The sequence below is a fragment of the Nesoenas mayeri genome (genome assembly GCF_963082525.1).
Source record: "Nesoenas mayeri genome assembly, chromosome: 29".
Lineage (NCBI taxonomy): Eukaryota > Metazoa > Chordata > Aves > Columbiformes > Columbidae > Nesoenas > Nesoenas mayeri.
The window spans coordinates 2,250,665-2,272,155 of record NC_137561.1 but is presented as its reverse complement, the minus strand read 5'-3'; the positions used below and the strand labels follow the sequence as shown (position 1 = coordinate 2,272,155).

At 51.5% G+C, this 21,491-nt stretch overlaps 3 protein-coding genes across 3 annotated transcripts in view; 1 reads left to right on the top strand and 2 right to left on the bottom strand.

Annotated features, from left to right (window-relative positions):
- The window catches only part of LOC308050575 (olfactory receptor 14J1-like), a gene marked incomplete at its 5' end in the record, with an annotated part of 296,725 nt that overhangs the window by 84,893 nt on the left and 190,341 nt on the right, over nucleotides 1-21,491 (bottom strand). The gene's annotated exons all lie outside the window — the stretch shown is intronic.
- LOC308050647 (olfactory receptor 14A16-like) lies at nucleotides 5,837-6,778 on the bottom strand (the record flags this gene model as incomplete). Its single annotated transcript, XM_080360804.1, has 1 exon — nucleotides 5,837-6,778. The coding sequence occupies one exon, from the start codon at nucleotides 6,776-6,778 to the stop codon at nucleotides 5,837-5,839; it is 942 nt and encodes a 313-aa protein (XP_080216930.1).
- LOC308050646 (olfactory receptor 14J1-like) lies at nucleotides 17,191-18,123 on the top strand (the record flags this gene model as incomplete). Its single annotated transcript, XM_080360803.1, has 1 exon — nucleotides 17,191-18,123. One exon carries the CDS (start codon nucleotides 17,191-17,193, stop codon nucleotides 18,121-18,123), a length of 933 nt encoding a protein of 310 aa, XP_080216929.1.

Below are 21,491 nucleotides of genomic sequence, written 5' to 3'. Positions count from 1 at the left end.
CTGTCCCTTCCCAGACCAAACCTCTTCTCCATATCCCAACCTTCCAGGCGAGTTTCTGGGACACAGCAAATGCTGTCCAGGTCCTCTGGGCCTGTTCAGAGAGAGCAGCTTGACAACATGTTGATGAGCAATCTGTGCACCTCAAAGCTTTCCTGACCATTTTTCTCAAATCTCCACTTGCACCCAACCTTTCTGGTCCTTGAGCTGTATATGAGGGGATTGAGCAGGGATGTGGGGATGGAGTAGAAAAAAGACTTTGTCAAACTGTCTTGCGAGGGCTGTTCTGGGCATCCCACAGTCCAGGATGAGGGTGCTGGAGAAAACAGTGGCATTGGTGAGACGTCCAGGAGGAGAAGGCCTTGTGCCTGTCTACACTGGGGCAGAGCAGTGATGCATTCATGGGATGCCCATGTGAACAGGAAGGGGACAAATGGCTCTAAAATGCCTTCCAGCCAGTTCTTTACCCATCGCACATACACCATCCAGGCCATGAGCTGCAGCTTCTCCAGGAGATGCTGTGGGACACGGTGTCAAAGGCTTCACTGCAGTCTAAGGACACAACACCCACAGCCCGTGTGGCGGATTCACTGCCCACGACAGACTTTCCCTCATCTGCTCAGCGGTCACCTTGTCACAGAAGGAGATCAGGCTGGTCAAGCAGGACCTGCCTTTCATCAAGCCATGCTGATTGGGCCCCATTGCTCGTCTGTGTGTGTGACCTCACAGTCCTTTCCCGGCCATGTTCCTGCTGTTGGCCAATCCGCTGCAGAGGCAGAAGTGACCTCACAGTGCCCTCCACACCCATTGGTTCCTACTGGACAATGAGTTCCTGAGACACAGTGACCACACGACATCGTACCCACCATCACCCTCCTTGTGGTCCAGTGTGTGAGCAGATCAAACTGAGCTGGTTTCATCAAATGTATCTGATAGATTTCCTATCAAGGGTTTGAGTGGAGAAACGTTCCTCAGAGGAGCTGCTGTATTTTCTCTGGGGCATTTTATATCTCCAAGGAAAATATTAATGGAATCCTACAATAACGCAGGTTGGAAGAGACCCCTGAAAACCATCTCTGTCCCACTGACCTTTATGGCGTCCCAAGGAACAGCTGATGGCGTTTGTGCTCCCTTGGGTTCATCTCACCACATGCACACACTGGACATGCACATGATGTGTATGTTTACATCTCATCTGGACAATGAAAACAGGGACTTTTGACCTAGTGTTTCATAGAATCATAGAATGTCCTGAGTTGGAAGGACCCACAAGGATCATGGAGTCCAACTCCTGTCCCTGCACAGGACACCCCACAGGTCACCCCGTGTGTCTGAGGACGTTGTCCAGTCTCTTGTTGAACACTGTCAGGTTGGGGCCGTGACACCTCCCTGGGGAACCTGTTCAGTGTCCAGCACCTCTAGGGGAAGAACCTTTTCCTCATGTCCAACCTAAACCTCCCCTGGGACACCCTTCTTCCATTCCCTTGGTTATTGTTATCGGTCACCATAGAGAAGAGATCAGTACCTTCCTTTCCTTCTCCCCTTGTGAGGAAGCTGTAGCCACCATGAGGTCTCCTTTGAGTCTTTTCTTCAGCTCTGATGCTCAGAAACCCCTTGGTTTGCTTTCTGAAGCAGAAAGGAGGAGCCATGAGCTCCAGGCAATGGGAAGGGGGATCCTGTCCCTCACACACGGCTCAGGGCTCTTCCTGGGGCTGTGGGATGTGGGTGTGCAAGGCCCAGGGAAGGACAACACTGAGACAACAACTTCCAGCTTCCCCATGGGGCTGCAAGGAGGCAGCGAGGCCCCAGTGCCATGAGGACAACATGTCTGCTCCTGGGGTCAGTGGCAGAGACAACTGCCCTGGCCAAGGGGACACAGACCTGGGTTCTGTGGGTCCCTTCCAGCCTTACAGCACCCTTTGCCATCTCCACCACAGGCTGTTCCACACGGTGCTGACCCTGCCCCTCTTTCCCTGCAGGCTGCAGACACCCATCTCGCTTCCCACCTGCTCTCAGCCCAGCATTTCTGCACCTTCACTGCTGTGTCTGCACCCTCACCGGCTGCTCTTTGGAACACAAACCATGGGCTGATCCAGCTCCCTCTGGGTCACCTCTTGCCCCACAGCACTGCCTTTCCAGTGACATTTCTTACTCCTGATATCCTGTCCTCACCTTCCAAGCTGTACTTTATGACATTTTTTTGTCTTTCCCACTACCAAGGGAAGCTCAGCCACCTCAGAAACTGCTCTTCATGCAGAGAATCCCATCGTCAGGCTTCCTGTGTTTTTTTACCTGACCATAGAGAAGTCACCTCCCCATGATCTTCTAAATCCCAGGACTGCCATCTCACAAACTGCCCTTCATGCAGGGAACCCAACCCGTTAGGCTTCTTGTGGTCTTTTACCTGAACAGAAAAAAGTCACCTCGCCATGATCTCCTAAATCCCAAGAGTGCTGCTGTTCTTTCAGCTTCTCTGACAGACACGACCATGTTCGTGATGTTTCAGGTGGGATGGACATGACAACCCGTCTCTCTTCCTGGGTAAGACCTGTGGGCCCTTGGGCAGAGGTTCTTTCCCAGCCATGTCCCTGCTGGGCTGTCACCTCCAGACACAGAACTGACCCCACTGTCCCCTTCACAGCCACATGATTCCCCCTGGATTATGAATGTCTGAGACTCAGCTGACCTCATTATACCGTCCCATCCATTCACCTCCCCATAGCCCAGGGCCTGACCAGATATTAGTATGCTTGTTGCATCAAATTAAATAAATGTATTTCCCTCTAAATGTTTGAGTGGAGAAACTGTCTTTGCAGCAACTGTTGTTTTTATGTTGACATAATCTTCTCTTCTGCCTCTTTTTTTTTATTTTTTTTTTTTCTTTTCTGCAGATATTCTCTATTTAAAAACGTGTCCAGGGGAAAGATTCATTGAATCATAGAGTCAGTCAGGTTTGAAGAGAGCCCTGAACATCTTCTTGCTTCCCTCTCCTTCCCAAAGCAGGGTGACCAGGTGAGGTTCTTCAAGGTCTTTGCTCAGCTTTGCATCATCTCCATCACAGCACAGAAGGGAGAATAAAGACCTTCAGCAGTTTTGGCCCAAGTGCTGCTCACTGGGGGATGACACACTAACTGCACAGAGGACACTGCATCCCAGATGATATTTGAGCTTGATGTTTCAGTGAACTTCCCACCAAGCATCCACTTCTTCAGCACAAACAGCATCAATCCGTCTATAAGGACACCAGAAGAGACCATGTCCAAGGTCTGGCACAATTTCATACACACAACATGCCTGTCTTTCCCCCGCCCATTTTGGTTCACAAGTCTCTTTCTTGTCCTCCAAGTGCCTGCAGATGGCTGCAGGAGGACTTGTCCCATCATCTTCCCAGGGACAGAGACAAGCTGAGCAGCCTGTGATTCTCCCCATTCTCCTTCCTGCCTTTCTTGAAGATGGGTCTGACGGATGCCAGGACCTCCTCGATTGCACTGTCATTTTGAAAACACAATCCAGAATCACAGGGCAACTGAGGTGAATCTCACTGGGTCAGTGGGGTTTGTTCCCAGAGTCACACACACAAACGTCAGGGTTGTGCCAGGTGTCCATAACTGAGTTGGCTCTGTGGACTCTCGAATGAGACAGAATCATAGAATCATAGAATACTCTGATTGGAACAGAGCCTTGGGATCATTGAGTCCAACTGCAGCCCAGCTCTCGCACTAAACCATGTCCCTGAGAACCTCGTCTAAGCTCCGTTAAAGCCCTCCAGGGTGCTGACTCGCCCACTGCCCTGGGCAGCCTGTTCCAATGCCTGACAACCCTTTCCGGGAAATACTTTTTTCCTAATATCCAATCTAAACCTCCCCTGGTGCAAATTGCAGCCAATTTCACTTGTCCTATCACTTGCTACTTGGGAGAGGACACCAAGACTCGCAAAATTGCAACCTCCTGTCAGGCAGTTGTGGACAGTGAGAAGGTCTCCCCTCAATCTCCTGTTCTCCAGGCTGAACAGCCCCAGCTCCTTTAACCGCTCCTCATCACACTTGCGCTCTGGACACTCAGCAGCTTTGTCGCCTGCTCTGCACTCTCTCTAGTACCTCAATGTCCTTCTTGAGATGAGGGGCCCAAAACTGAACACAGGATTCAAGGTGTGGCCTCACCAGTGCCGAGCACAGTGGCACAGTCACTTCTCTAGTCCTGCTGGCCACACCATTCCTGATACAAGCCAGGATGCTGGTGGCCTTTTTGGCCACCTGGAAACATTCTGGCTCATATTCAGCCAGCTATTGATCAACACTCGCACGTCCCTTTCCACCAGGCAGCTTTACAGCCACTCCTCCCTGAGCCTCTAGTGCTGCCTGGGGTTGTTGTGACCCAAGTGCAGGACCCAGCACTTGGCTTTGTTAAGCCTCAGACGATAGGCCTCAGCCCCATGGTCCAGCATGTCCAGATCCTTAGGCATGGCCATCCTCATGTCCCACATCATGAGGAATGGACATGGGGACCTTAGTTCAAGGCAGCACATCCTAGGGCTGTATTCAGGGCTTCATAGAACATGCAAGAATAGCTGATGGGGTTTGTACTTAGTCGGGTTCATCTCATTTCATGTCCATGATGTCCATACCCATATCCTATCCATACAGTGGAAACATTGACTTCTGACCTACTCATTCAGTGTCCTTGTGTTGAGGGATGAACAACCTCTCTCAGCTGGCGTGAAGGGCCAGTGCAGGAAATGGTGGTTTTGAGGGGCTGGTCTGTGGTGACTGTGCTGGGCCAGTTTCCCCAGGTTGTCCCATGAACATGGGCACACAGCAGCCCCTGCTCTGCTGGTGCTTCAGGGCTCTCCCAGGAGGCCTGGCTGGGAGAGGACCCTGCTGTGTGCCAGCCCTGCACACTCACACACTTCAGCCCTTCACTGGTATTTTCTTCTCTGGGGCATTTGCCAGTTCAGCCCTCCCACCCCCTCCTGAATTGTGCCACCCCCTGCCCTCTCCCCAGCCCAGCCCGCAGAGCAGCCACACTGGAACTGGAACTGGTCCCACAGCAGTGGGGACCAGTGAGAATGAAGGACAGTGAGAATGTTCATCCAGCCAGCAAGCTGAGTGGGTCTCCAGCACAGGCAGCTGACAGAGCCAGGTCCAGACTGGCTCCCCAGGACAGCATGAGACATTTGGCCTAGGGGATCCTCAGGAAGGTCCTGTGGCCACAGTGCCAGGGCCACCTACCCCAAGCTGACATCTGCAGCAAAGGGTTTCTCTTTCCATGTCTTTCCTGCACACATACAGTGCCCCACTCTTCTCCTGGAACATCCCGTCTCCCCACAGAGCCCTTTCCCAAGAGAGCTGAGCTATGCTGACCTGGCCAGCTGTTCCTGCCCCCCTTCCCACGCTCCATACAGCTCCGACGTGGCGGTGCTGCTCTGCAGAGCAAGTGGGCTGTGGTGCCCTGGGCCATGGGGTGAGTCCACAGGCTCCTGCTGGTCAGGGTGGGAGGAAGACCCAGCTCAGGGTGGCTCCTGCTCACTCTCTCTCAGCACACAGACATGGCTCCTTCAGCCCCAGAGATCCCAGAGAGAGGATTCTGGGCAAACAAGTCAGTGCAGGGTCCTTCATTTCATTTAAACACACAGGGAGTTCAGCTCTGCATTTACACAAAGATTATGGGACACATAAGACAGGTAGATATGGACACAGACATAAGATGATAAATGATTTTGCTTGTGGACAGCATTAATAAAACCAAGAAAAGCGAAAATCAAAGGAAACAAAAAAAAATTACAAAACTCAGGCTGAGCTGTTTATGAGTTATATTAGAAGTAACATGCAGAAGAAAGAGGTCAGCTCATGACTGCTTTTGGAAAGCAAACAGTCATCAGTTTCCACAGGGCATCCTTGAGCTCCTGGTTCCTCATGCTGTAGATGAGGGGGTTCACTGCTGGAGGCACCACCGAGTACAGAACAGACACCACCAAGTCCAGCCATGGGGAGGAGATGGAGGGGGGCTTCAGGTAGGCAAACATGGCGGTGCTGAGGAACAGGGAGACCACGGCCAGGTGAGGGAGGCAGGTGGAAAAGGCTTTGTGCCGTCCCTGCTCAGAGGGGATCCTCAGCACGGCCCTCAAGATCTGCACATAGGACACCACAATGAACACAAAACAGCCAAATCCTAAACAGACACTGACTACAATAAGCCCAAGTTCCCTGAGATAGGAGTGTGAGCAGGAGAGCTTGAGGATCTGGGGGATTTCACAGAAGAACTGGCCCAGGGCATTGCCCTTGCACAGGGGCAGTGAAAATGTATTGGCCGTGTGCAGCAGAGCAGTGAGAAACCCAGTGGCCCAGGCAGCTGCTGCCATGTGGACACAAGCTCTGCTGCCCAGGAGGGTCCCGTAGTGCAGGGGTTTGCAGATGGCAATGTAACGGTCGTAGGACATGACTATGAGGAGACAATACTCCGCTGTGATCAAGAAGAGAAACAAAAAGAGCTGTGTCGCACATCCCAAGTATGAGATGCCCCTGGAATCCCACAGAGAGTTGGCCATGGACTTGGGGAGAATGGTGGAGATGGAGCCCAGGTCGAGGAGGGCGAGGTTGAGCAGGAAGAAGTACATGGGAGTGTGCAGGTGCTGGTCCCAGGCTATGGTGGTGATGATGAGGCCGTTGCCCAGGAGGGCAGCCAGGTAGATGCCCAGGAAGAGCCAGAAGTGCAAGAGCTGCAGCTCCCGTGTGTCTGTGAATGGCAGGAGGAGGAACTGGGTGATGGAGCTGCTGTTGGACATTGGCTGCCTGTGGGCATGAGGACCTGTCATAGGAGGAAAGGACAGTGACAAGTTAGGGGAGAATTCTCTGGGGAAAATAAACATGCTGTTTCTCATGGAAAACCCCCTACCTGATGGAGGGATGTTTCAGCTCATTCTCTCTTTCTACTAAGTTTGAATAACAGTTCATCACAGCTTAAAATGCAGCTTAGGCATCTATTTTCCATGAACACACCTCTGGGTCAAGACCCCCTGTGTTGGTGTCAAAACAAAAACTGATCGTTACTCCCACCCCAACCCCAGAGAGCAAGAGCACCAGGGACAGGTGGAGAAACAGTGAAGGACACTGCAGTGCTACTAGAAAATAAAGCAAGGACAGAAAGGCAGACGGGCATGCTGTGGAACCTTCTCCTTACCCGTCTGTGCTGCTGCCACTCACATAATGACACTGGAGAGCAAGTACTTTTAGCACCTTTTTTGTGTACCACGTTCCAGGAACCCTTCACCTGGAGGTCCAGCTGCTGAGGTGGAGACTCGTGACCTGGACCCCATGGCTTTGGGGCAGAGGGTCTGCTGGGGAGGAGAGGAGACCAGGGGTTGCACTGGGAAATGTGTCTGCACTGCAGGGGATTGCAGGGGGGTTCCTCAATCCAGTCCCTGGCATATCTATTAGGAGCTCCTTCCTCCTGCCCATGTCTGTGCTGCCTGCAGCTGTGTGTCTGTCCCTGGTCTGCTCCCTGTCAGTGTCACAGACCCCGTCCCACCCGCTGTGTGCTCAGCTCTGTCCTGCTCACACCTCCTGGCACTGCCCAGGGGCAGCTCCGTGTGTGCAGGGGCTCAGGAGCAGCTCAGACACGTCGTAACGAGACCTGGGGTCTCAGTGTCTTCTCCGAAGAGAGAAATAAATCCCCATCTCCACTGCACATCCAGACGAGCAAGAGTGGAAAACTGAAAGCACAGACTCCTTCCCTGGCAGCTATTTATATCTCCATGTCGTTATTCAGAAGGACCCTGTGCCATGTCTGTGGGGGGATCTGGAGCTCTGAGCAGCCCTGACCCACACTGCCCCCTTCAACCCCACAAGCTCCCTGCCTGCCCTGCCGGGGGTCGCTCCATCCCCCCACAGCTGCTGCCATGGGATCTCCCGGGCAGGCTGAGCGCTGACCCTGGCAGGCGGCAGAGTCCCTGCCCGGCACAGCCCTGGGGTGCAGGGACCCTGCTCTGCAGGACAGCCCTGGGCACCCCTGGGTACCCCCCCTGCAGTCACCCTCAGCAGAAGTTGCCATCATGCCCTGTCCCTCTGGCAGTGCAGCAGGGAAGCGCTGCTCTGAACCATGTTCTTGTCCTCTACATGAGAAATACTGTGAGAGAGACCTGACAGCTCCTGTAAATTGTGGGGTGTATCATCGTTAGATCCCTCAAGGAAATGCAGCTGCATTGTCCTACAGCCAGAGACTTACCGTGTTAGAACTGTGATTTGTCTCATTGAATCCTCAGCAACCAATCACCCCACATTGCCTTTCCCCTCTCTGTGCTTGGCTCCTGTGCCCTCGGTGCTGCAGGCAGAGCCCTCAGCCCTGCTGCGTGTGCAGAGGAGCTGCTCCTGGGCAGAGCTGTCTCTCTGCAGCGCTGCCGCTGCCATGAGCTCCCTGTGTCCCAGGAGCCCAGCCCAGCTCAGCAGCACAGGAGCAGCCCATGATGTCCCTTTCTCTGTCCCTGCTGGGATCCTCCAGGTGTTCCTGGGGCCCCAGTGGCACAACTTTGAAGTTGAAGTAATCAGTGATGTTGATTCTCTCTCCTCTGAAGAGACACTTCTTTCCAGCATTGTATTTTTCATTTTAAAAAAAGAACCGGTATGAGAATCATCTTTTCTTGTCCCATCATTAGACAGGACACCAGGAATGTTACAGCAAATTATCTAATTTCTCCAGGCTAGGGGAGGAATATCTTCAGTTGAATGACTTCAGGCATTCTGTCCTGGTTTTACACTGCTAGGTCTAGAGAGACATTCATCAGTCTTTGCCCATGTCATGTCTGTGCTCTGCAGCAAAGCCTTTGCACACATGGGCTCTTGGACACTTGGTACCAGGTTTCTTGTGCAGGACAGAGCTGGGCTGGTGCCACAGCTGGGATGGCTCAGCCCAGATGTGAGGCCATGTCCTCAGTCAGGGACCTGACTGGGGAGCTGGAGCTGTCAGTGCTGCAGACAGAGCTGTGACACGGATGGAATGAACTGCCAGGCAGGGTGGCAGGAGTGAGTTCATCTGGTCTGCAAGGACAGCAGCAACAGTCCAGATCAAAACCCACTCTAAACATGTAAAGAGTTTTACGCAGGGTGGATTGTGCCTGTCCATCCTCTTTGCTTTCTATGAGGAAACGACAGGGTTTCTGCATGTGGGGACAATAGTTATGGTATTTTACTTGCAAGTCAGCAAGGCATCCATCATCATCCCCTGAAATATTCATGTGTCCAAGGGAGGATATTATGGTCTGCTTTGATGTTCAAGTAAATGGCTATAAAGCAAGCTGGATGGTTGGGCTTAGAAGGACAGTAGGTAAAAGGAGAAACTTTCCAGTCCTGAGGACAGTCCAGCACTGGAAGCTGTTTCCCAGGAGTGCGCACTCACTCTGTCCAAGAAAGTGACCAAGATGTGTTTGGATAAAGCCCTGAGCAATCTGGTCTGACTCTGCTGTGAGCAGGAGGTTGGTCAACACACCTCCTGAGCTCCCTTTGAGCCTGAATGACGCTGTCCTTTCATCCCCTTCATGTTTTCAGTTTAGAGAAAGCTCTTAGATTCTCCCTGATCACAGGAAAAATTCACAGAGGGTCCAGAGCTGCTTTACAAGGGCCCCCAAACGGCCCTGACCACATCTTGTGCATCCCTTCTCATATGTCCACACCCAGGGTGTTTTTCACTGTCCTTATACCCTTCCAGAATGAACAGCCCATCTTGCTAATCCTTTCAGAGCAGGTTGTTCAAGAGGTGTCAGCATCCATGTACAGAGTCTGCGCAGCAGCCAGGCAGCAAAGCCATCATTGCAGAAATGGAGATGAGACACTTGACCAGCTCCTTGCACCCAGATATCAGTGTGACATGTCTGCTGAGATTGCTGGGAACACCTGAACTGTAAGTGCAGAGCATGTGAGTCCTGGTTGGGTATCCTGGCTTGTCTCCTGACCCATGTGGTGCTTCAGGCTGTGAAGAGAATCAAAACCAGCCATTGGACTGGGGTTGTTCCATTTTAGTCATGTCACACGGGGCAGATGAGGGAGCTCAGAACTCCAGACTCTGCTGCACGGTTGGGACTGCAGAGACTGGAAATGCAGGTGACAGTGTGTGTCAGTGCACACACATAAAGATTCTGGCTTCCTTTGGGCCTTTGCACTGACCTGGGATCTGTTCCTTGGCCACCTTTGTCTCAAAAAGAAACTGTTCTCCTATGCAACCTCCAACTCACACCACATAAGAAATAATGAAAAGGTAGAAAAATAATGAAAGAAGCACAATTTGGGGGTAATTCTGTCCAAGAGGTGTACTCTTTAAATGATTAAAACAAAAAAAGAAGTGAGAGAAAATCATTGTTCTAAGAAATTCTTTCAAGACACAACTACTGAAGTGTAGTAGATGTTTTGAAAAGCAATAATGACTGTAAGGAATGAAATTTAAGAGCTTTAGTTTATCATGATTATCAGTGAGAATGAGGAGTTCCCTGTTACTGTTACTAGTGACAGCACCACTGTTGACAAACATCCTTCAGAGCATCTCCATTTTTCCTGGGCTCCAAAGCTCATCCTGCTCAGAGTTTGACAGGATTGCTGCAAACTCTTGTGACCCAAATCTCTGCAACTGTCTCTGCTCAACAGCCTTTTACCCCAGGAAGGGGAAAACTGCCAATGCAGACACCAAACTAGTGCCCAACCTGCCTGGAGAGCCAGGACAGTTGTGCCACACAACAGCCGCCTCTGAGGGAAGCTGGAGGTGATGGAACTGAAATGGTTTCAACCCAAATCATAGAATCATAGAATCATTGAGGCTGGAAAAGACCCTTAAGAACATGGAGTCCAACCGTAAGTCAAACATTGCCAAGACCACCACTAAACCATGTCCCAAAGCGCCACATCTCCATGTCTTTTAAACACCTCCAGCAATGGAAGCTGCAATCCTGAGCTGGCAGGACACCATTGGCTGCAGTTGGACATAAGATACTGGTCATGGCTGTGAGTTCAGCCCTCGCTGGCAGAATGTCTCACACCCTCACTGAGGAGGGCAGGGGGCTGGGAGATGGGAGCACGTTTCAGTTTCCAGATCCCAGCACAGAGCCCAAACCATCCTGCCCTTGGACTCTGGATCCCACTTCCTGAGATGTAAAGCTGGTGGGCCTTTTGTGCATAATCATGTTAAAAGGCATGAGAAGTCCTTCAAGTGTTTGTGTAATTTGTCTAGGAATGTCAGTTGTATATGCTTATATTTAAATATCTGCAAAATAGTACTCTGCATCTGTGGTAGCCCCTCTGGCAATGACAATCAAATAGGCATTTGCACTATAAGGCGCCATACCCCATCCACAAGCACATATCTAAGTGGTTCAGATGACGGGTGGTCTGGCAAACGTCACCCTTTGTGTCCCCAGGTGATGGACACTGCTCATGTGCCTCTGCAGAGAGTGGCAGGAGCTGGATCCCCTTCTCGGGACAGACTCCTTCCAGGAGAGACACAGACACAGGGGGAACTCATCGGGGCTTTACGGCATTTCACTGGGCATCAGTTTTGACATATTGGGTGCTGTCCTGTGACTGCCCTTTCCACACAAATGATCATGCAAACACAACCATTTAGTGAGACGTGGTCATAAAGGGCTGTTATGGACAAGAAAGCTCACCATGAACTCTGGAGAGAGCGAGGAAGTTCATAATAAGCACCAGGAAGAACCAAGAAGCTCGAGGCCTCTTCTGAAGAGCGGGAGGCCTGAGCAGCCGTGATTGGCCATTGTAGGTGTGGGAGAGGGTCAGGGCATGTCAGGGAGAAGCAATGAGATGGCTGATGGCTTCAGTGAACCCTTCCAGCCATGTCTGAGCCCAGCAATGGAAAGCAGTTGATGTGTGCAGGTGGAGGAGGAACAGGAGGAAGATTTTCCTGGGAATACGGAAGGAAGAAAGGCCTCTCTTGGGCTAATCTTGTATGGCAGTGCCATTTGCATGCTGTGGGCATGGCTGTGCCTGGGAGATGGGGAACGGCTGCTGCTGAGGTGGCTGTGCTCAGTCATGGCCCATGAGCTGACCCTGCTCTGCTCCTCTCTTACACTGCCCACACTTGGATGGTCCTCAGGAATCATCCATGAGCCTGGTGGATCCATGAACCTCCTGGAGTGATGGGTATGGATCCAAATAGAAGATTCAAGCAAATGTGAGACTGGAACACTGAGGTGACTGGTGACCATTGCCAGGTGTATGAAAGAAGCTGGATGAGATATGAGGAGCTCACAGGCATTTCCAACTCCACAGAAAACGAGAACCTTGCAGTTCAAGGAACAGCACTTGACATAAACACCACCCCCAAAACACAAGACACTCACACTGACCACAGGAAAAGCCTTCAAAAACATTGGAGAAAAATCTACCAGGTCCCAGGGGTCAGGGCTCAGCCATTCTGGTGATGAACAAGCATCAAGGGCTGACATGGCATCAGAGCCACCTCCACATGGCCCTCACCACCTGGAACCAGTGTCTCCAAGTCTCTCCTTCACCAGCCTCCAGGGACAGGGACCTGCTCTGGTTGTTTCCTTCACAGCTGTGTCAGTGATGGCCCTTCATGGGGTCCCAAACACCCTCAGAAACCTGGGGATTGATTCTGCCTTTTGCTTCATTAGAGGTTTGTTCATTGTTTCAGTATCTGCAGTTCATGATCATGGCACCAGAGGGCTCACTAGCATAGAAAATGCTCTTACAAGCCAAGGCTCTGTGCATCATTTTCCTAAAGGTTTCAAGGCTGGTGTGGATGATTAGAGAGATTTCAGGAATACCAAACAGAGAGCATTTCCATAATATATGGCAATAAATCCAAATTTCTTTAAATTCCGTCCCTGCTTGCCCTTCCCTCCCTTTCCAGAACAGGTGGCATCAGCAACGTCCAGTTCATATTGATGTGTTGCATCTCCTGATAAAGACTGAATATGTCAGAAAAGTGTGTAACTAAATCACCATGTGAGTGAGGAGACAGGCCAGGACACCTCAAGAGGAATCACACTCCTCTGGACCAAGAGGTGGGTGTTCCTGGCAATCTCAGGTGCCACAGCACAGCGATACTTGTGTTCAGGGAGCTGGTCAAGTGACCCATCTCCTGTTCTGTAACGGTGTCTGAGTTTGCTCAGGTCACCCCTGACCTGAGCCCCATCCACTGCTGGGTGTTCTCCAGACTCCTGCCTTCAGGAACCAAGTCCCAGGAGACCTTGCTGGTGAAGATGGAGGCAAAGAAGCCATGAAGAACATCAGTGCTCTCTGATTCTACTCTTAAGAAGTTGAGCAGCAGACCCACGTTCACCCTGTCTATTCTCTTACTGCAAGTGAAGCTCTGTCAGCTCATCTTGCTGCCCTTCCCGTACAGGTATCAAGTCCAGGGGAGCTTTGTCATCATCCCCACATCCATGGACAACGTTTCTAAATTCCTCCTTTGCAGCTTCCCCTGCTCCCACCTCCTGTGTGCTGCCTTTTGCCCTAGAGCTCCAGCAGTTCAGGTAAACAGTCTCATGAGATAAATGGTTCTTTTCACCAGTATTTGAAGAGATCATTCTTGTGCTTGGAGCAGGCTGTCCTGTAAGGCTGATCAGTTTTCCTGAGCTCCTTCACCCTTCAGAGCAACCTCCATGTCACCAAATAGGCCACCATTCCCTAGTATGTCAAAGTCTTCTCCTCTGGACTCCACCAGCCTGTGCTCTGCTGCTGGCCTTCCTCCCTCCCCTCTGTGCCTGGGACCCCACTGTGTCCTGGTCACAACAGCCAAGGTGGACACCGATGATCACATCCCTCAACAGCTCTTCCTTGTTTCCCAGTTACAGATTCAGGTGAGCAGCACCCTTGTTGGCCCACCAGGCAGCCACGTTAAGAAGTTGTCCCAAGATCTTCTAGAATATCGGCACCTACAGCTTTCACTGGTCAATGAATGCCAGGGTAATTACAGTTTCCCATAGGAACCTGCTCATTGACTGCAGAATTCCTCAGGCTGCTGACAGAAGATCTTTTCCATTTCTTCATGATCAATTATTTTGTAACACCGAACATGTTGTCACCCTGTACCAGGGTTTACATGGCAAAGACTTGGAACTGGGGGTGAGTGTGGGTGTGCTACAGTTGTCACCTCTCTGAGAAGACAGCAGGAGTTTGATTATATGTCAGACAGAGACGATTTCAGCTGCTCCAAGATGAACCCACTCCTTGCCCAATCTGAGCCACTCACTGATGCTGGAAGCACCTCTTCTGTCCAGGAAGAGACACAGCTTTGAGGAAATCTGGAATTCACCCATCTGAAAGATCTGAAGGTTGATAAGGGGAAGTGGCCAGTTATGTGTCAGGGTGGCACAATAAACCAATCCGTCAGGACAGAGCAGGACCTGGCATGCTGAGCAGTGACCCTGAGGAGAAGGGCCTGGGCACTACAAGGTCCCCACAGCAGCCCGTGGTGCACGCTCACCATGAACAAGGCAGCTGCACACGGGGCTGCGTGAGGAGGAGCGTGGGGACCCAGACACCTGCAGTTCTCATCCCATTCGGTTCAGCACTGGTGTGACCCACACACACGGGTGTGTGCCAGTGTGTGGCTTCCCAGTTTGGAGAAGCAGGGAGGGACTGGAGAGTGCAGGGCTGTGCCAAGGCAGGTTCAGCACCTTGTGCACATGGTGTGGGGTGCTGAGGGACCTGGGCTGCTTAAGCCCAGCCGTGCTGGGGAGGCTGCAGCAGTGCAGGAGTAGCCTGAGAGTGCTTGAAGGGCGGTTTCAGAGGCGGTGAAGGTTTCTGCATAGTGGGAAAGAGCATGAGAAAGAAATAATGGCCCCAAGTGCAGCTGGGGAGGTCCAGGCTGGCCATGAGCAGAAAGGAATGTGATGGAAGGGCAGTGCTGTGGTGGAGCAGGTCAGCAGAGGGAGTCTGCATCAGCCCAAGGCTTTGTGCTTCAAGGAGCAGCTGGGGAGGATGGAGAGATCTCAGCAAAGGAAGGAAGATGCTCAGACAAGAGCAAGGTGGGACAGCAGGGGGGATGTCTCCAGCCTGCAGGAACAGAGGTGCAGGGGATGCCACAGCACAGGACAGGCTGTCGTGGAGATGATCACGGGATGGAAAGAGGCTGAAAGCCCCACCAGACATGAGCTCCTTCTCCCCTTGGCTGTGGCTGTTGTCTGCACCTCTGATGGCTGTGAGGAGACACCTTGTCCTTGCAGCACAGGGGCCTCACGGCCTCCTTGTCCCCAGCCAGGAACCTGGGAGGTGTGGGACCATAGTCCTGCCCTTGGCCTTGCACAGCCCCACATCACACTGTCCCAGGAATGGCCCGGGCAAGGTGGGAGGGACAGGATCTGCCTTCGCAGGGCTGGCGGTCAGGGCTTGGCTTTTGGTTAAAGAAACACAACCAGGTTTCCTCAGCATCAGAGCCACCTTTACTGTGCTTTTCTTGACCTCCAGTTTTCTTCTCTAACCAAACCGGGATATTGTTTCTCAGTAGGTTCCCTCAGTGGGACCCATTAATATTACAAGAAACTTTGGAGTTTGAATGTGACTTTGACTTCTTGAGAAGTTTCTTCAACTTCCCCTCAGGGTCTGAGGTCCATGGGCTCAGCACCAAACTCACCAGAGGGGTCATTAAAGCGCCTTGTGCTGCTCCTGTGCTGCTGAGCTGGGCTGGGCTCCTGGGACACAGGGAGCTCATGGCAGCGGCAGCGCTGCAGAGAGACAGCTCTGCCCAGGAGCAGCTCCTCTGCACATGCAGCAGGGCTGAGGGCTCTGCCTGGGGATCTCAGCAGACGAGCAAGGCAGAGAGAGATTAAAGGTGGTCAGGACTGGAGGATGACTGAGAGCTCACTGGAGGAGAAACCTTTGCAGCCCTTGCCATGGTAGGTCTCTGGTGCAGGGCAGTGCAGCTGCAGCTCCTGGAGGCATCTCCTGAAACTGGCGCAGGCACAGCTTGTGGCATCTGTAAGGACGGGGCTCTTGTCAGGCCATGTTGAACAGCTGTGAAGCCGGGTGAGCACCCAGGGGTGCCCAGGGCTGTCCTGCAGAGCAGGGTCCCTGCACCCCAGGGCTGTGCCGGGCAGGGACTCTGCCGCCTGCCAGGGTCAGCGCTCAGCCTGCCCGGGAGATCCCATGGCAGCAGCTGTGGGGGGAAGGAGCGACCCCCGGCAGGGCAGGCAGGGAGCTTGTGGGGTTGAAGGGGGCTGTGTGGGTCAGGGCTGCTCAGAGCTCCAGATCCCCCCACAAACATGGCACAGGGTCCTTCTGAACAACAGCATTGATTCAGCAACAGCCACAAGGGAAGGAGTCTGTGCTTTCAGTTTTCCACTCTTGCTCGTCTGGGTGTGCAGTGGGAGATGGGGATTTATTTCTCTCTTTGGAGAAGACGCTCAGAGCCCAGTTCTCATTAGGACGTGTCTGAGCTGCTCCTGAGCCCCTGCACACACAGAGCTGCCCCTGGGCAGTGCCAGGAGGTGTGAGCAGGACAGAGCTGAGCACATAGCGTGTGGGACGGGGTCTGTGACACTGACAGGGAGCAAACCAGGGACAGACACACAGCTGCAGGCAGGACAGACATGGGCAGGACGAGTTAAATGGTGGGGATGGGATTTAGGAACGTCTCTCACATCCTTTCCAGTGCAGACACATTTCCCAGTGCAACCCCTGGTCTCCTCTCCTCCCTAGCAGACCCTCTGCCCCAAAGCCATGGGATCCAGGTCACGAGTCTCCACCTCAGCAGCTGGACCACCAGGTGAAGAGTTCCTAGAACGTGGTACACAAAAAAGGTGCTAAAAGTACTTGCTCTACAGTTTCATTATGTGAGTAGCAGCAGCACAGCCGGGTAAGGAGAAGGTTTCACAGCATGCCCGTCTGCCTTTCTGTCCTTGCTTTATTTTCTGGTAGCACTGCAGTGTCCTTCCCTGTTTCTCCACCTGTCCCTGGTGCTCTTGCTCTCTGGGGTTGGGGTGGAGATGTGGGTCAGTTTTTGTTCTGAAACGAGTTCAGTGAATCTTACCTCAAAGGTCTGTTCATGGAAACCAGATGCCCAAGCTGCGTTTTAAACAGTGATGAACAGTTTTTCTCAGTTAGTAGAAAGAGAGAATGAGCTGAAACATCCCTCCATCAGTGAAGTTGTATTCCATGAGAAACAGCCTGTTTATTCTCTAACTTGTCACTGCGTTTTCCTCATTGCACAGGTCCACATGCCCACAGGCAGCCAATGTCCAACAACAGCTCCATCACCCAGTTCCTCCTCCTGCCATTCACAGACACACGGGAGCTGCAGCTCTTGTACTTCTGGCTCTTCCTGGGCATCTACCTGGCTGCCCTCCTGGGCAACGGCCTCATCATCACCACCATAGCCTGGGACCAGCACCTGCACACCCCCATGTACTTCTTCCTACTCAACCTCGCCCTCCTCGACCTGGGCTCCATCTCCACCATTGTCCCCAAGTCCATGGCCAATTCCCTCTGGGACACCAGGGCCATCTCTTACATAGGATGTGTTGTGCAGCTATTTTTGTTTCTCTTTTCCATTTCAACTGAGTATTGGCTCCTCACCATCATGTCCTACGACCGCTACATTGCCATCTGCAAACCCCTGCACTACGGGACCCTCCTGGGCAGCAGAGCTTGTGTCCACATGGCAGCAGCTGCCTGGGCCACTGGGTTTCTCAATGCTCTGCTGCACACGGCCAATACATTTTCACTGCCCCTGTGCAAGGGCAATGCCCTGGGCCAGTTCTTCTGTGAAATCCCCCAGATCCTCAAGCTCTCCTGCTCACACTCCTACCTCAGGGAACTAGGGCTTATTGTAGTCACTGTCTGTTTATCATTTGTGTGTTTTGTGTTCATTGTGGTGTCCTATGTGCAGATCTTGAGGGCCGTGCTGAGGATCCCCTCTGAGCAGGGACGCCACAAAGCCTTTTCCACCTGCCTCCCTCACCTGGCCGTGGTCTCTCTGTTCCTCAGCACTGTCATGTTTGCCCACCTGAAGCCCCCTTCCAGCTCTTCTCCATCCCTAGACCTGGTGGTGTCAGTTCTTTACTCGGTGGTGCCTCCAGCAGTGAACCCCCTCATCTACAGCATGAGGAACCAGGAGCTCAAGGATGCCCTGTGGAAACTCTTAACTGAGTGTTTTCTGAGGCAATAAACTGCTCATCTGCTTCTACATAGAAGTTTAAATGTAACTTGCTACAAGTCCAGCTTGTCATCTGTATTTGCTGTTGTTGTTGGCATTTTTTTATTCTGATAATGTTGTCTTCCCCTTGCTAAAACACTGTCTGCTTTTCTTTTATAACCCCTGGTTGTGTAAATGAGGAGCCATGATCTGTGTGTATTTATACAAAGTAAAGGCTCCTGTAGTGACTTGATTTTCACTAGATCCTTCCTGGAAGGCCTTTTGGAGCTGCAGGGACACTTCCTGTGATGGGTGAAGGGTAAAAGAGTCCATCGTGACAGCCCTGCCAGGGAGCAGCAGCGCTTGTTCTTCCAGAGCTGTTCTGGTTCCACTCCACACTCTCCTTCTCATCCCTGGTGTTGGTGCAAGGCCTGAGTGCTCTGGCAGCTTGGTCACCGTCCTGCTGTGTGTCAGTGCTGTGGGCGCAGGCAGGGACAGGCAATGGGCACTGCTGTGACAGAGATGGTCTTTGTAAAAGTAATTCCATAAAGAACAGCGATCTTCTTAGGACAGTGTCAGAAGACTTCGGACTTCTTAAAATTTCTGTCAAGAACATGCCCAAGAAAATGGCCACAGATTTAAACACCAGAGTACAGCTGAACAATGTGCGTGTGCAGGGCTGTCACACAGCAGTGTCCTCTCACAGCCAGGCTCCTGCCAGAGACCTGCAGGACCAGCAGAGCAGGGCTGGGCTGTGCCCCTGTGCACTGGACACCCCGTGGAAGGAGCCCCAGGTCAATCACCATGGACTGGCCCCTCACAACCACCATTTCCAGCACTGGCCTCTCACCCCAGCTCAGAGGTCTTTGTCTCTCCATGGAATTACACTGTATGAGTAGGTCAGAGGTTCATGTTTACATTGTACAGATGGGATGTGAGCGTGTACATCATGTATGTGAGGTAAGATGAACATGAATGAGAACAAGCACCATCAGCTATTCCTTGGGGTTCCATTAAGACCTGTGAGACAGACAGTTCATTGAGGTCTCATCATGTTGGTTTTCCCATAGGAAACCAGCAGAAAGCAGCACTGGAATGTGCTTCCTTGAACCAATGTCCACTCCTAATGATGATGAGGGACATAAAAGATAAATGTAAAACATGGCAACTCACCACCGGGCTGAGGTGCCTCCCAACCTTTGGGAATAGGAACATGAGGCCAGACAGACACTGGCTCTTTGTCTCTGTGTATAAGGGAAATTGTCTGTCCCTGAATATTTCAAGGTGTTTTAAGAGTCCACAGGGCCAGCTCAAATGTGGACACCTGACAGAACCCTGATACTTCTGTGTGTGACTCCAAAGACAAACCCCAGTGGCACAGTGAGATTCATCTCAGCTCCCTTGGACAACTTATTGCAAATGTCCCTGTTCACTCCATCACCTTTGCCATCCCCATCACATGCTGTTCTACACAGTCCTACACCTGCCCCTCTTTCCCTGTGGGAAATTCTGGATTGTGGTCTCAGAAGTGCCAGAGTGATCAGAGAGGTTCAGAGGTCCCTCAGAAAGGCAGACGTCAAACCCATCTTCAGGAATGGCAGGAAGGAGAACTGGGAGAACGACAGGCTGCTCAGCCTACGTCTGTCCCCAGGAGGGTGACGGGCCACATTCTCCTGCAGGGATCTCCAGGCATTTGAAGGACAAGGAAGGAATTGTTGAACCCAAATGGGCAGGGGCAAGAAAGTCATGTTGAGTACATGGAGTTTTGCAAGGCCCCAGACATGGTCTGCTGTGGTGCCTTAGAGCAGATTGGTGAGATCTGGGATGTAGATGTGGATGTTGTGATGGGTGGGGAGTTGGCAGCATGACCAAACCCGAACATCATCAGTGGTACAAAGTCCTGTGTTCAGCCAGTTTCTAGTGGCATCCCTCAGTGATGAGTACTGGGACCAACACTGTCCTATGGCTTTATTCTGCCTCTTCATTATGTCGTGGAGCACATTTTCAGCAGGTGACCATCTTAATGAACATCCCAGTCAGTGAACCAGCCAACACCTCAGTGTGACTCGCTCTGGGCAACGTGTGAGGAGTCCTGGGCAGGGCAGGTTCAGAGGGCATGGGGCACAGTGCAAGACACAACATGATCTTGGCTTCATGCCTGCAGGCCCATCAGATGTCAGTTGATGTCAATGAAAATTAAAATAAGAACTGAAGTCAAAGATCCAAAGCAAAGGAAGGTGTAAACTTTCCTTCTCTTTCTTTCTTTCTTTCTTTCTTTCTTTCTTTCTTTCTTTCTTTCTTTCTTTCTTTCTTTCTTTCTTTCTTTCTTCTTATTCATGTATGTATTTAAGTATTTATGTATTTACTTATGTATTTGTCTCTTTATTTACTTGTTTATTTACTTGTTTATTTACTTATTTACTTACTTATATTCTTATTTACTTTTTTACTTATTTATTTACTGATTTACTAATTTATTTATTTATTTATTTGCTTTCTTATTTACTTATTTATTTATTTAGCTATTTTAAAGTCTTTGCATGAGGAGTCTCTTTTCTTTGCAAAGGAAAGAATTCTCCAGAGCTGGGGATGGATTCAGGACACAAATGTCTTCAGCTGCAGGGACACAAACACCTGGTGCCAGTGTAGATGCCCCGGGAACCACTGCCCAGGCTCCACCTGCACTGCACGGTGCTCTGGTCTCGCCAGGCCCTGTGTGATAGATGCCAACACCAGGACAGCACCTCAGGTACCCTGGGCCCCTAAAATGGCCCTTGCTGTTCACGGTGAGACAGCTGATGAAAGATGTATTAAGGGTAGGAGAAGAAATACTGGTCTTCCCCTGTACTTCTATTACCAAGACTTTATGATTTCATCTCCCTCGTCATTCAGGAGTCCCCACCTCTCCTGATTAAATATCCCTGTCCAAGGACAACTTTCCAGCCCTGTCTGGACGTTTGCCCTTCCCAGTGCTCTCAGGTTTCTCCTCCACTCACTCTTTGGTCATTCAGTGGCCTCTCAACTGTCTGGTTTCTGCTTTGAGCTTCAGGGAGTTACAAACTTACCCTGTTCTTCAGAGCTCTAATTGACATGGCAGTCAACATGTTCATTGTGTTTATTTCTATCCTCTCCTGTCTCTCTGTCCAAAGCAGTTCTTGTGTGGGTGTCCCTTGTGGATGCTGGACCTCATCAGATCCACTTACACACACAGCTGAGGAAAGTGTTTTGCTGTTGATTGAACTGTGCAGTGTTTGCACAGGAGAGCAGGTGGAGCTGGTGCACAGGAGCTGCAGCATCTCCTGCAGAGCTCAGTGGAGAAGTCTGATGGAGGAAAAGTGATACAATCTCTGGTGGCCAATGAGGGAACCGGCAGACTAGGGTTGGGGGTGAGGAGCCAGGTT